General features: G+C 40.0%; 1 protein-coding gene across 1 annotated transcript in view; it reads left to right on the top strand.

The window, feature by feature from the left end:
* Positions 1–14,710, top strand: part of CUL1 (cullin 1) — a 90,622-nt gene that overhangs the window by 37,438 nt on the left and 38,474 nt on the right. The window contains exons 3-6 of the mRNA XM_067550346.1: positions 415–589; positions 1,799–1,966; positions 6,048–6,098; positions 7,175–7,265. Of these exons, the coding sequence (XP_067406447.1) occupies positions 415–589; positions 1,799–1,966; positions 6,048–6,098; positions 7,175–7,265 (485 nt within the window). The remainder of the gene's footprint in view (positions 1–414; positions 590–1,798; positions 1,967–6,047; positions 6,099–7,174; positions 7,266–14,710) is intronic.

The following is a 14,710-nucleotide window of genomic DNA, read 5'->3' as shown; positions in this document are numbered from 1 at the left end:
TTTCCTGGGATGTCACCTTCTAAATGTACCTCATGATTTCTTCTGTATTTTATCTGTTAATATTGTTTTCTTTGATTATTTTGCTGGGAACAGAAACTAAATTAACAAGACCGCAATTGCCAGGTTAACTTTTGTCCTTTTGAGAAATGGTACTACATTAAATCAGTCAAATATATTGTTCTGTTTTCCGCTCCACTACAGATTGAGATGCCTTGGACAAATAACTTAATCTCTTTTTGCTTCAGTTTTCCCATGTGTAACATAAGGATACTACTTACTGACACCACAGGTAATCCTTGCAGGAGGGTTAAATAATTGATTATGAAGTCTTTGAGATGCTCAGATGGAACTCGTAGAATTTGCATAGAATATGTAGCATACACACACATACCTATTCCTTAACTTTTCTATCAGTCATGTTTATAACTACTGTACTAGTGTACACCAGTCTAATCAAGCACGAGGAGCTGGAGTACCTCCTTCTAAATCTAAAAAAGGCCAGACACCCGGAGGAGCTCAGTTTGTTGGCCTAGAACTGTACAAACGACTTAAAGAATTTCTGAAGAATTACTTGACAAATCTCCTTAAGGTAAGATACATTATGTCAACTAAATGAATAATTACGTTAAATTGAGGTAGATTGGAATCAAAATAGTACAATCAAACTAAAAGTATTTGAAGCCACTGCAAGTAAAATTGTTGCATTCAAATTTGTAGAAAATCATGAAATTTTACATCTTAATTCTTTCATTAACCTTTCACTGTTTACCTTGTATACAAGTCAATTACTGTGAAAGAAACACCCAACTTTTCACATGGTTTGGTGAGACTCATAAGCTATCCTATGTAATTTTTTCATTTGCTATGAGTGTAGCTGAATTTTGTTTAGCTAATAGCTAACCTCCATCTTAACCCCACTGCAAAGTTAGGCAGCTTGTTTGTGTGATTGAAAATGCACTGACAGCAGTTGTCAGTGAAATAGTTACAGTACTAACACAATGGTATATTAGGCTATCTTCTAGGAAAATATTTCCCAGCTGCTTTTCTAATCTTGTTCAATATTAAGGAGCTAACCCGTTGTTTTTTTTTTTTTTTTTAAGATTTAAGCAAGAATATAAAAAGGTTTAGGGGCCCCAACAATTAGACTGCACAATCACACAATGATCACCCAGCAGCATAAGAGTATCCCATGTTGTATCCAGAATGGACTTCTGTCCTTACCCATATGTTCCCACAATCCATACTGGTCTATTTTAGAAAGATATTTCAACTTCCCCTGTATCCTGTTATATTTTTCTTACTTCCCAGACTTCAACTCTGTAGTTAAGAGCCATATGTGATGCCTTTCCTCTACTCAGAAGGACTGCGGGTAGCAACTTAACTGCTTTTAGATGCAGAGTTCTTAAGGGGAAAGTGACAGTATTCACTCTTGAATCCTGGGTAGCGGCTATTCTTATACATTTAGCACATGAACTTTACCACTGTTGCAGGTCCCCAGATGGTAGTAATGGTGGAGTCCATAGAGTCGACAGGGCTAAAGCATTTTTACTAGATATCTAACCCATAATTCTAACATTTTACCAGACCACTATCAAGGTAACAATGGATTTAGTAATACTTCGTTTCCTATGTGCAGCGAGTCCTGTTGCTATAGCAGAGATCTTACTGGAAGCAGCAGCATATGTTGTGTCATGGATTTCTGTTTATAGTAGCTGATTACTTTTGTCTCTACATAGCATTATATTGTGTATTAAAAAAATAAGCAGTCTACAGTATTGGTGGACTTCCCCTGTTTCAGGATGGTGAAGACTTGATGGATGAGAGTGTGCTGAAATTTTACACTCAACAATGGGAAGATTATAGGTTTTCAAGCAAAGTGCTGAATGGGATTTGTGCCTACCTCAATCGACATTGGGTTCGTCGTGAGTGTGATGAAGGTCGTAAAGGAATATATGAAATCTACTCAGTAAGCATTTTAAAGAGCTTTCTCTTTTCAAGTGTATTATTAATTGGTTTTAAGTTTTTATTAAAACATATTTTGATGGAAATATAAGTATATCCCTACTGTGTCCCTAGCCTACTGCACCATGCATCTGCTTTCTCTTCACACAAATCACTCCTTAAAACTCAGTATTTGTATGAGGTTTACCAGAGTGTGATTATCATTAGTATGTTGTCACCTTACAGTAAATTACTTTAAAAAAAACAAACAAAAAAAAAAAAAAACAACCTTCCATGGGCCTTAGCCTTTGTGATGTTGAGCCTGAGAGAAAATAGGCAGGAAGGCAGTCGGCATCTTGGGCCTCTGTGTGTTCTGTAAAGTCTTCAGAGCAAAGAGTGTCTTTCTTTTTCTTGTGTATGGCTGATGCTTACCATGTGACTAATAGTGTTAATAAAACAATGTGTGCATATGATTTCGTAATGAAATTCAGTAGAATATTTATATACCAAACTAAGTAATAGGTGCGTTGCCTTTGTTTTGTTATCCTGAAGAAATGCTCATCTCTACAGTCTGATTTAATCATCAGTATGTTTGTAACATTTAATTGGTTCTCATCTAATTTTGGATGAGTGACATCATTTGGATTACACTTTTTTGTACATGTAAATCACATTAAAAAGGGCAAAGACATTTTTAAGAAGTGGAAATTAACTTTTTACTCTCCAAGCACTTACCTATACAATGTTCTCCCTTCCATCCCCGACCTTTAAATATTTAATTTTAACATGTGAGAGATTTTGATTGCTATGAGTACCTAAGGCATTGAGAAGTCCCTTTATACTGTCCCTGCCTCCTGTGACTAGAAGTGACTCAGGGTTTGTCTATGGTGCAGTCACAGAGTCTGATTGCTGCTTGTGTAAGTACACCTGGAGCTAATTTTAAAACAGTGGTTCTGAACCAGGGGTACATGTATCCCTGAGGGCACTCAGGGGTCTTTCAGAGGTTACATCAACTCATCTAGATCAGTGTTTCTCAACCTGGGGGTTCCAGCCCTAGGTGGGGTCACAGGATGGATTTAGGGGGTCTCAAGTGCAGAGCCAGCATTAGGGGACAGCAAGCAGGGCAACTTCCCGGGGCCCCATGCCACAGGGTGTCCCATGAAGCTAAGTTACATGCTTCAGCCCCACTGCCGGGGGCTCAGGCTTCAGACACATTTCACAAGTAAAAAACTGACTCAAGTATCACACTGAAATGTAAGTACAATATTTATATTTAAATCAATGTATTTTATAATTATATGGTAAAAATGAGAAAGTAAGCAAGTTCTCAGTAATAGTGTGCTGTGACACTTTTGTATTTTTGTCTGATTTTGTAAGCAAGTAGTTTTTAAGTGAGGTGAAACTTGGGGTACACAAGACAAATCAGACTCCTGAGAGGGGTACAGTAGTCTGGAAAGGTTGAGAACCACTGTTTTAAACTAGCTAGCGTGAATACTTGAGCAGTGAAGCTGCAGCAGCATGCACTTCAGCGTGGACTGTACAAGCCTGCTCAGAACCATGAGTAATTACATGCTACTGCAGCTTCACTACTCTGATACCCAAACTAGCTAGATTAAAGCTAGCTCAAGTATGTGTATGAGTGTTGAATCACATCAGTTGATTGCAGTGTACATATCCACAGAAGGTAGTTGGGAAGGCATCTGGAGGACTTTGCGAATAGTCATAAGTCAGGGGGATGGGAAAGTAGTTGACAGAGTTGCAAGCTTAAGTAATATCTTTTTCCCTCTCCACGTCTAGACAAGGTAAATCATGTCAATTTATGTAATCTGCAAAATTCATTTGCTTGTTCTCCCTGCCCCCAAAATGTTGTTCTATGCTCTGGTCATGACTGCCATCAATATTGTTTGTAATTTTGTTTTTCCTGGACATCTCTCATGCAATTTAATATGCTGCTGCAAAAATTATCATCTTATACTATTTTAATCATATTTTCCTTTTCCCCCATCCCCTTCACAGGCTTTCCATCTTCCACCAAAATTTAAATTTTTCTCACTTTCAAAACTATTTCTGACAGCCTCCTGATCTGGTCTCCTTTTCTTTTATTTCCCTGTCTAACTGGCTGTATTCCACTTAAGCCTGTTTCCTGATTTGTGTATTCTTCTGATTTCTGGCTATGCCACATTCTGGGGAGGAATCCAGATTAGTGTAAATGCTGTGCTGTTGTAGCTGCCTTGTCTGAATGCTTCCAGCCAGCATACAAGCATTCATTAAGCATCTCTGTGTTAAGTAGCTCTGACTCAGCAGCTCTGATTCCAGCAGCCTTCTTGTTATACCACTGCCACAGTTTGGCCTCCACCACCTTTGGTTACACCTGGCAGGATGACCCCAAAATCCCCCAGTCCAGAATTTTCCCAGAATTGTGTGCTCTTCAATATCCAACTGTCTCCTGGACCATTCAAATTGCTGTTAAGGTTTGTTTGTTCCTTTAAAGATACAGTACCCAGCAGCTTGCCACATTAACTGGAGTTAACATGTTCACTTCAAATCAAACACAGTACTGGGTTGGTTCAGATTAAAAGTAAAACAAGTTTATTAACTAAAGGAGATAGGATTTTAAGGAAGTTCTATAAAGGATAGAGTTAGAAATGGTTACAAGCAAATAAAGGTAGAAAAACTTTCTAGGGGCTAAGACTTTAAAAAAAGAAAAAAAAAAAAGCTACAGCTTTAGTTCATGGTAGTTTCCTTACCAGTTTACCTTCCTGTAAGATGCCTGACCACCCTGTTGGTCAGAATCTTCCACACACTCAAAGAGATTGATGCCTTTGTCTTAAGTGAAACATAACTTGGGGTTCTTTGACCCTCTCTTTTATAGTCCAGTGCACCTTTGAAATGGATTATTCTGGAGACTTCCCACCAAATTAAAGTTCATTCAAGCTGTGAGGAAGGGAACATGGAATCTTGTGGTGAAGGAAGGTTTCATGCTGGTTCCTTACTCCGCAGTTGTTTGCTAAAACACAGGTTGAGCTGTTTGTACAATCTCCTCCCTCTGATGTGATGCTGAGTGGTTATCTCTGCCCTTGTTGGCTTAATTGTCCTGTTTACCTTCTGTTTAAATTGCATTCACATAGTCTTAATGTACCTTGGAAAAACCTTCAAGGTGGCAGTACCAGATTTCTTTGTCTAGTTTGGGGGTAACTGGCACACACATTTTGATAACATAAGTTCCAGTATGTTCGTAATTTTGAATTTGTCTTCTGTGCATACCACACCATAATATTAGTGATCACTATTGTGTTAGCTTTCTATTGATATCTTACGTGATATCTTCTAGATACAAATTATGACAATAGTGAGCTGAGATACACTGAACTGATCAGGCCAGCTGAATCTCATTATCGGATACCAATGAGTCCCTTAAACGAGATGCTGTTAGGGTCATAGGCTATAAATCGTCTTCCTTTCACTCCCTGTATTTGAAACAACCTTTCTGTAAAATGCTCTAGACATCCTACCTTTCCTTTGTATTCTGAAAACCACGCTGAACTGTCATATCTAACAGTGATATTCTCCCTCTCACTTGAACTGTGTTGTACTCATTTGTAAATTTAGATTGTTCTATGGTGAAGGAATCTTTTTATTTTAGTTTTTGCTTAGTATATAATTTATTTCACTATAAAAGTACCTCTGCATTGGGTGGGAGGATAAAAGCAGTTTAGTAGGGTATCTTTACTGAGTTTTCATCTCCTATGTGCTCCTTCTCTGGCCATTCCAATTCAAAGTCCCTACATCAGCTTGTAGTAGGAAAACCCATGTTTTGTAAAATAATTTAAAGAGTGGAGTATTTGTCAGGGTAAGTGTTGGATAATCCTATCTGTCTCTGGGGGGATGAGGAAAACAGGAGTTCAAAAATAATGCTGTGTGATCATTTAGAGTTTGGGTATAGCTATAAAATGTAAATTTTCCTTGGGATAGCTTAGCTAACTGTGACTAAGACTTTCTTAAAAATAAATAACTATTTAGCATACTACAAAATTTCAGTTTTCCATAAAGGATTACCTTGTATATATAACCCTTTCTTTTTTTTCTTCTCCCTTTCCCAAACTTAGCTTGCCTTGGTGACTTGGAGGGACTGTTTGTTCAGGCCGTTAAATAAGCAGGTAAGTATTTTATAACTACTGCATTATTTCACAAGGTTAGTATTAAAATGTCATAAGCAACAGTTATAACAATGACAACGCCGCAAATTTAGGTTTCATTATAATGGCAGGACAATCTAAGGCCCCAAACTGGTGAGTGGGATACAGTCTCATTGCAGAATAGGACATAAATCAGCATCCACTCCTCACTGAAGTGGAGTCAGCTGAAATTACTCTCTCATATCAGATCAGTATTCTTTCCTACAAAGATGTCAGGGTCCTCTCCAGCAAAGAGGGAACTTGATATATTAGGAACTTGATTATTGATATGATATATTATATTTTCCCCCCAGAAAAGATTTTTTTAAACATTTTTACATTTAACATAACATTCATTTAACATGAAGGAAAAGCAGAAGGCTTTTTTCTTCCCCTTTGCAGTTCATATTGAAATAGTTACTTCTAATGACTGAGACTCATTTCAGATTAACTAAATGTATTGCATTCAGTGAAAAAATGCATTAAAAAAGCAAGGATAACTCATGACAATATACACTGTCAAGCTACATACATTATATCAACTGTAATTCAGTTTTAATTTGACAGTACTTGTAATATACTGGCTGCCTAGTAGTATGTTTTATAATAATGAAATTTTAGTAATATGGGACATCAGCATCTGCAGTATCTGTTACATATGAGGGATGAGGAGAGGCTGCTAATTTTGTGTGTGCATTTCAGATGTATGGGTTAGTAAAGCATGGATTGGCAAGGTTCTACTGTATATTTCAAATGTAAACAAGCAGAATTTATTAAACAAACAGGTAGAGGTTGCTTATATATTAGAGAAAAACAATAAAAGACACAAACAGATTCTTTTATATTTATTTGCAGTTCAAAGTTACTGATGTGCACAATTTTCAATGATGTTTGTGGGTGTTCTGTTCGGTGTTAAGATTAATACATTGCCTTAAATCTTTTTCAGGAGTTTGGGTTGTCTTGAACATGGAAGTACATGCCTGATTAATTACCATATTTGTTGACCAAATAATTGGGTTTAATGTATGTTCAATCATTTTTAATCCATATTTTCAAAGGTAACAAATGCTGTGTTGAAACTGATAGAAAAGGAAAGAAATGGTGAAACTATCAACACCAGGCTGATCAGTGGAGTCGTACAATCTTATGGTAAATTAATTTTTCTTAAGGTTTTCTTGTAGCTTGTGGGAAAATCTCCCTCCAGAGCCCCGAAGAAACATTTTTACCGTAGCTGTTTAAAGATTTTTGTAGTAGAATAAACTTTTAGTAGTGTAATTTGCCATGTAAAAATTTAACCTTATTCTGTCTGGGAATGGGGGGAACAGACATTCAATATATGCCTCTAAAACAAAATAGCAAAATAAATCCATCCCAATTAATAATGCAACCTTTTCTATTTTGAGCGGCAAAATCTCATAGCTAGGAATAATCAGAACTCTAAGCATGAGTAGATCTTCTTTGAGTGATGGTCCTTATGTGTGTGTCATTCTTAGGATATGCATGTGCACCATGTGTTTGAGTCTGGAATGTTTTGCAAGCAGTGTCCATAGACCTGCCCATGCTTCATAGCTCTTCTTGTGCTCCAAACCAAGGGCGAAAGGATGACACTGGGTGACATCTCTCCAGTTCCTTCTTACTGCTGCATGGATCTGAGTTGGAATCTTCCTTGCCCTCAGCTCCTTTTTTACTTTTACTTTTTTATATTACTGTAAGATATTGTATATAGTTAGTTTGAGTAGTCTTCATGACATAGTCCACGTAGCAGAGTTACATAATGTTGTTTTTTTTCACACCTGAGGACTTTTTTCTTTTGAAAAGTCTGGGATTGCGCCCGGAGTCCCAGGATTAAAAAATTGTGTTTCTTGCCCATGCTCCATTTCAGAGCAGTGATCATCAATGGGTGAGGTTCATGTTTCTGCCAACTGCAGCATCTGCTGCTCATTTTTCCCCCAGAACTTGTGAAGGTTAGGAACTGAGGCTCAGAAAACATCTCACAGAGAAGGCAATGAAGCCCTAATCAGATCCAGACTGGGGACCTCCACACACATGTGGTACAGTAGTCTCACCAAGTAGGTGAGCTCGGGAATGGAGCACGAGCTTGGGAATGGAGGCTAAAACTGTTAAGCCTAAGGAAAGGGCTTCTCATGAGAATCAAGGGCTTTCTCATAGACTTACGGACAAGCCATCTTTGTCTAAAAAAACACACCAAAGAGAGAGGATCCCTCCACATCAAAGTCAGCAGAGCCAGCATGCATAGGCGCTAAGGACTTAGTCCCGAGTAAATCATCTTTCTGGAGAAGATGGTACACAAGGTTATGGACACAACTTTACAAATTGCATGGTCCAACTCTGACCTTTCGAGACATATTCTAGGAAAATACAATGGTAGTGAGGGTCATTCCTTATAAGTAGACTAGAGCTTTGATATGTAAGTGTATTGTTGGTAGTTATTTGATGTTTACATATATCTTGTTGGAGGTTAGCAATGTAGATAAACTGCTTTCCTGTCTATTACTGTTGTTCTATTTGATTGAGGTCAAAAGAAATATTAACATCTAGATGGATCTTTGATGTAACAACATCATTTGCCTGTATGACTCTTTGAGGCTTATGTAAACTGTCTGTTAACTGTGCTAATGCAGCAAATACCTATATGTGCTTAGGAGGTGAAAGTTTTACTTCAAAGGACAATATACATTACTATTCTCCACTCAAGAAAGTGTCTGTGGACTGTCTTGATAGTTTAAACAGCTATTGCTATCTGTATTGCCTGAGGAAGGACCCACTGAGTAAAGATCAAACGTCTCTTTCATCAAAGCCCACATGAGGGAGTTACCAGCAAGTGCCCACCTTGCTTCAACTATAAAGGAAGCTTCAGGCCTGATCCTTTTTATCTCAAATTTTTTATCTCAAAGCTCGTCAGGGAAAGTTTGGATTGAAAGATTGAGATCCCAGCACCAGCCTGGAATCACCTTGCTAATTCTCATGGGAAAATTTGAACGAACTCTGTACATGGATTATTTAGTCTTCATTTCTCTGGACTGGATTACTAACAAAGAAGCTTTAAACAAGGACTGATGACCTCCAAGCTGTTTGGGTAATTTCAGAGAGTTTGCAATTTAAGAACTTTGCAATTCAGTTATCATCTTTACTTTGAAACTGACCGTAGAGCTTTATTTTCATCTGTGTATATATACTGACCTTTTAACCATTATGCTTTCCTTTTTTTAAAATAAATGTTAGCTTAGTTGAATAAGCATTGGCTTTAAGCGTGTATTTGGGTAAGATCTGAACCATTCATTGACCTGTTTGGTAATGTGTCCGATCCTTTGGGATTGGTAGAACTTTTTTACATATGATGGATAAAGATTTTCAGTAATCCCCATCATATTTGACTTGGCTGTCTGGGTGCTATCCAAAGGGCTGGATAGTTTTAAGGGAACTGTGTTTTGTCTACTGAATGACTAGTGAGGTCATCAGAACCTGTTTGTTGCTGGCTTGGTATATCTTATGAAAGAAAACCACCGGTATTTAGGGCGTTGCCTGTCCCGTTCTTTGCAGTTTGACCTGTTTAACCTATCTCAGCATGGCTTCCCTGGAGTCAACGTCACAGAAGCCAATTCTCAGTCTGAGACAGCTGAACAGATTCATTCAAAACAATTCTGCATGATATCCTTGGCATCAATAATTCCAATAGGACACACATTTCACAGCTCTCAACATGAAAGATGCATATCTTTACATAGTCCTCCACCCAGCACACAGAAGGGTTCCTCAGGTGCCTTCCTCGTGAGCATTACCAATTCAGAGTCCTCCCTCTTTGGTCAAACTTCATCACCCAGGATCTCCACAAAGGGTTTTGCAGCAGTGGCAGCTTGGATGAGAAGAGAGGGATTTACAGTCTTCCCTTACCATGACAACTGGCTTCTGATAGACATTTCCTAAGAGGAAAGTTCAGCAGGCATCCATTGTTGTGGTGAACCTGCCTTTACTGAGTGTCTACATCAATCACGAAAAATCCATGGTAACACCCAGGCAGTTCATCAATTTTATGATGTTGGACTCGACTACAGCAAGAATGTATGTACCTCTCAAGAGGTTTCAGGCCACGAGCACACTCATTCATCAGGTCTTTATCAGATCTGGAACATCAATCAAAACTTGCTTTTACCTCCTCAGCCACATGGCCTTATGCACCCACTTGATGTCTTTTGCCAGGCTTCATCGCAGCCTACGTGGCTGGCTTCTCTCCATGTAATCACCAAAGAAGGGCAACCTAAATGGTAGGTGACAATTCCACTCAGCGTTTTAGACTCTTTCGTCTAGTGGACAGAACCAGAGAAGGTTCAGGTGGTGGTCCGTTTTCTCACACCAACTCCTAGGTAACCATTGTTACTGATGCTTCCCTCTTGGGATGCTTCCCTCTTGGGCTATCTTATGGAGCAACACAAGTGGACCCTCTGGGAGTCCAGAATGCTTATCAATTTACTAGAACTGTGGGCAGTCCGTCAAGCCTGTGACTCCTTCCTCCTACTCATCCAATCTAAACGTCGAAATAATGTCGAAAAACATGACAATAGTATTTTATGTAAATAAGTGTGTGAGGGGTGATATTTCTGCCTTTCTGCATAGAGGCAGTCACTCTCTGGAACTGGTGCATCAGCCATCACATAACCCTATCAGCAACATGTTTACCAGGAGTGCAAATCTCCCTAACAGACTGCTTGAGCAGAAATTTTTCCTTGTCACAAATGGGAGATTCATAATTCAGTTTTTGTTGACATCTTCACCCAGTTGAGGAGTTCCAGCCTGGGACCTTTTTGCCTAGCAGGAAAACAGGAAAGTTCCTTGTTACTGTTCCTGGGTAAGGGCTTGATAGAAGATGCCCTATTAGTGTCATGGAATGGTGTCCTTGGGCATGCCTTCCCTCCGATCCTATTGATATCACAAGTTCTATGGAAGTTCTGTGAAGAGAGAGCTTCAGTTATCCTGATTGGAACCAACTGGCTGAGACAGTTCTGGTTTATGGATCTGTTGAAGCTCTCAGTTCACTCACCTATGAACATCCCCACATTGCTAGACCTTCTTACTCAGCACAAGGGCAGGTTCAAGCGCTCCAATCCAGGACCTCTGCAACTCAAGGTCTGGCATTTGAATGGGTATCAGAAATAGAGCACTCCTGTTCTATAGGGGTACAGTCCATCCTTAACCAAAGCAGAAAAGACTCTACGAGAACCTGTTTATTCAGGAAAATGGAAGCGTTTCTCCTCTTGGGCTCACAAACTCAGTTCCAGAATCTGCTGGATCCCTGCCATCTTAGAATATCTGCTTACCTTTAAGTCTTCAGGTCTTGTGCTCAGTTCTCTGCAAGTGTATTTAGCAGCGATCATCACTTTCCATCCTCCAGAGGATAACCGTACAATATTCACTCATTCTGTCACAACTAGATATTTGAAGGGGATTCTCAGATCCTTTCCACCATTGGCGGTGGTTTTGTTTTATTGTCACTCAGTAAACCCCTCCCCACTCTTGCGCTTCTAGTCACATGCTCTATGGCCCATCTGTCCATGAAGGTGGCCTTTCTAATAATGTCGGCCAGGAGAGTCAGCGAGCTTGACGTGTTCATGATGCACTCTCCATATACTGCCTTCTATAAAGAAAAGGTCTTGTTATGACCCCATCCTCGATTAGTTCCTAAAGTAGTTTCTGAGATTCGTATGAGTCAGGTAATCAACTTGCCTCAAATGAAGAGAGACAACAACATTCTCTATGCCAGTGATTTTCAACCTATGGTCCACAGACCCATGGGGGTTCACACACTAAGATTTCCAAAAGGGTCCACACCACCATGTGAGATTTTATGGGGTTCCAAATTGAAAAAGGTTGAAAACCACTGCCCTAAACGTCCGAAGGGCTTCAGTCTTTTATTTGTAAAGAACAAAGGATATTAGAAAGATACCTTAGCTATTTGTTTCCATAGCAGAGCGATCAAGGGGTCAAGCTGTATCAAGGCAGAGACTTCCAAAATGAATCTCAGGTTGTATTATCCTTTGTTACCAAAATTAGCTTATATTCCCTCTTCAGGAGGGGTGAGAGTTTATTCCACTAGAGGGCAATCTACTTTGGCTGTAATGCTGAGAGATGTACCCCTCCTAGAGATATGTAGGGCAGCTTCTTGGAGGTCTTTGCATCCCTTCATGAGACATTGTGTTCTGGTCCAGTCGTCAATTGTGGATACGGCTATGGGGACAGCAGTACTACAGTCAGCTGTCACTTCAGCATTCTTTTACCCATCCTGTCTGAGTAGTGCTCATTAATTTCCCATGTGTGGAAAATACATAGGGACCAGCACTCAAAGAAGAAATGGAGGTCCACTACCCACTCAAACTGAACTGTGGAAAGAATGGGAAACTGAAGTGGTGTTGGCCCGCACAGCCTTTTACGCCCTCTGTTGGAAGCACGAGGAGAGAAATGGTGTGTGTGTAGGACAACAGACACTGCTTACAAAAAATTATGGACTCAGGCATGTGGTGGTACACATGCATATCCCTTGTGTGGAATACTGATACAGACCACACATTTCGAAGAACCTCCAGTTACAGGTAATAACTTCCATTTCATTGTTATCAAGCTGTTATTTAAGACGACTGTGCTGTAGTTGGAGCAAAAATGTCATTTTGGAACAAAAATATGAGCTGCAACAAACAGATTTTTTTTCACTTGCATCAAATTCTGATATTGTGTCCTGCAGACTAGTGAATGAACGTTAATATGTGTGTGCCTAATTATTTATCCAGACAATCTGAAAGTTTAAAAGAAAATTCCTTTTTGACTTGAATAAGATGAAAGATGGCATTTGAGATAGTTTCTGTGACACTGACAATATGGAAACCATAATGTCCTACAATTTCCATGATCATTTATAATTTATAATAATTTCTGCTTCAAAAGCTATGTTTCAGTGTTCCCATGCAACTGAATGTATTTCAAATGTACAATAAAAAGCATGTTTTTTTAAATATTAAAATGTATTTACATGTTAAACATAAAAAAGTTTCTTTTTGTAAACCCATATTAAATTTACAGTAATGGTTGTCAAAAATTATGCAAAAAATTCTTCTTGGAATAATTTAACCGTATACTCACTGTACTAGGGATAGTACAGATAAAGACCACAAAGACTTTATTCTTTTCAGTCCCTTTCTTTTAGTATCTACTCCAAATATTGGTTCCTTAAGACTTTTAAAGAACAGAGCTTATGTAAATTTAAAGCACAATTCTTCTTTGAGTGCTGGTCCCTTTGTGGATTCCATACATGGGTACGCCTGCACACCATGCTCCAGAGCTAGAACTGTTTGAAGTAGTATCTGTTGATCAACGTGTGCTTCGTACATCTGATATGTGGTGCATCTGAGGTTTTATGATAGTGCCCCTTCAGTTCCCTCTTACTGCTGCATGGCCAGAGTTGGAACACTTTTTCCTCCTCATTTTTTGAACTACATAGCTTAAAGACTGTTTCTGTTGTTGTATATAGTTCTGTTATTAGTTAGTACTTAGTCAGTCATAGGATAGTTAACTTCTAGTCATCCTACCCTGTGTGGGTCATCCTACCCGCGGTGGGAGACTATGCCCCAACAAACTGGTTTTAAGAACTGTGCTTCATGCCTGCGCTGCTTCTCAGTGAGTGATGAGCACCATTTCTTTCTTTATTGCTTCGGCGAGACCCATGTCATCGCCCGTTTCTCCGTCTGTTGCTCTTTCCTGTCACAAACCCGGGAGGTCTGAGAACTCAGACTGCGTAAGCACCTCGTGGAGGAAGCAGTGTGCCCACATGTGTATTCGAGTGGCACTGGCGGACCCACTGGAGCACTCAGCCTCACTGTAGGTGAGCACTTCCTGCCAGGGTAACACTGGCAAGAGACCATCATGCTCATAAGAAGCACAGCCATGGGCATAAGGGGAGATCCCCGAGAGGGACTGCCCCTAAATAGTGTTACCTCCCCGAGCTGTGCCAAGCCGGGAGAAAAGTTGCACGCTGATTCGACGGCAGCACCTTTGAAGAAATCTAAGGTGGGAATGCAAGACTCAACATTGCCATGACCAACCATTGTCGTTTTCTGCCTCGGACACAGGACCACCACTGGTGCTCCCAGCTCCGTCCAGTCCGCTGGGTCCATCTGGCTTCTTGCATCTGGTGCTGCATACACCTGGCCGACAATCTCCCCTGACGCCCATAGCAGAGTTGCTTCTGCCATTTGCAGACTCTCCACCGCAGCCTCTATCACCAGGGGATGAACCATTGCCCCTCCGTCATCTGCCAACCCTACAGCGTGGAACTTCATCACAGGCCCTACCTGCTCTGACCACCCTGACTGCACTGCCCTTCCCAGACCAGCCATCAGACTCTGAATGGTCCTCTGTACTGGGCCTATCTTTTCAGCAGCGTGCTCCTAGAGTCTGAAGCCACAATGCTTGATTTACATGCCAGCATATGCACTGTCCATGGAGCCGTGGTTCCGATACCCCCACGGACCACCAGCGCAAATGGACCCTTATGCCTGGTCCTGCTGGCACCATAGGGACTCCTTTCGTGG

This window comes from Emydura macquarii, unplaced genomic scaffold, assembly GCF_026122565.2.
Source record: "Emydura macquarii macquarii isolate MOO-44397 ecotype Brisbane River unplaced genomic scaffold, CSIRO-AGI_Emac_v2 contig_1263, whole genome shotgun sequence".
In the NCBI taxonomy this organism is placed as follows: Eukaryota; Metazoa; Chordata; order Testudines; family Chelidae; genus Emydura; species Emydura macquarii.
Note: the sequence above shows the minus strand (reverse complement) of the source record. Positions and strands in the feature narration are given on the sequence as shown.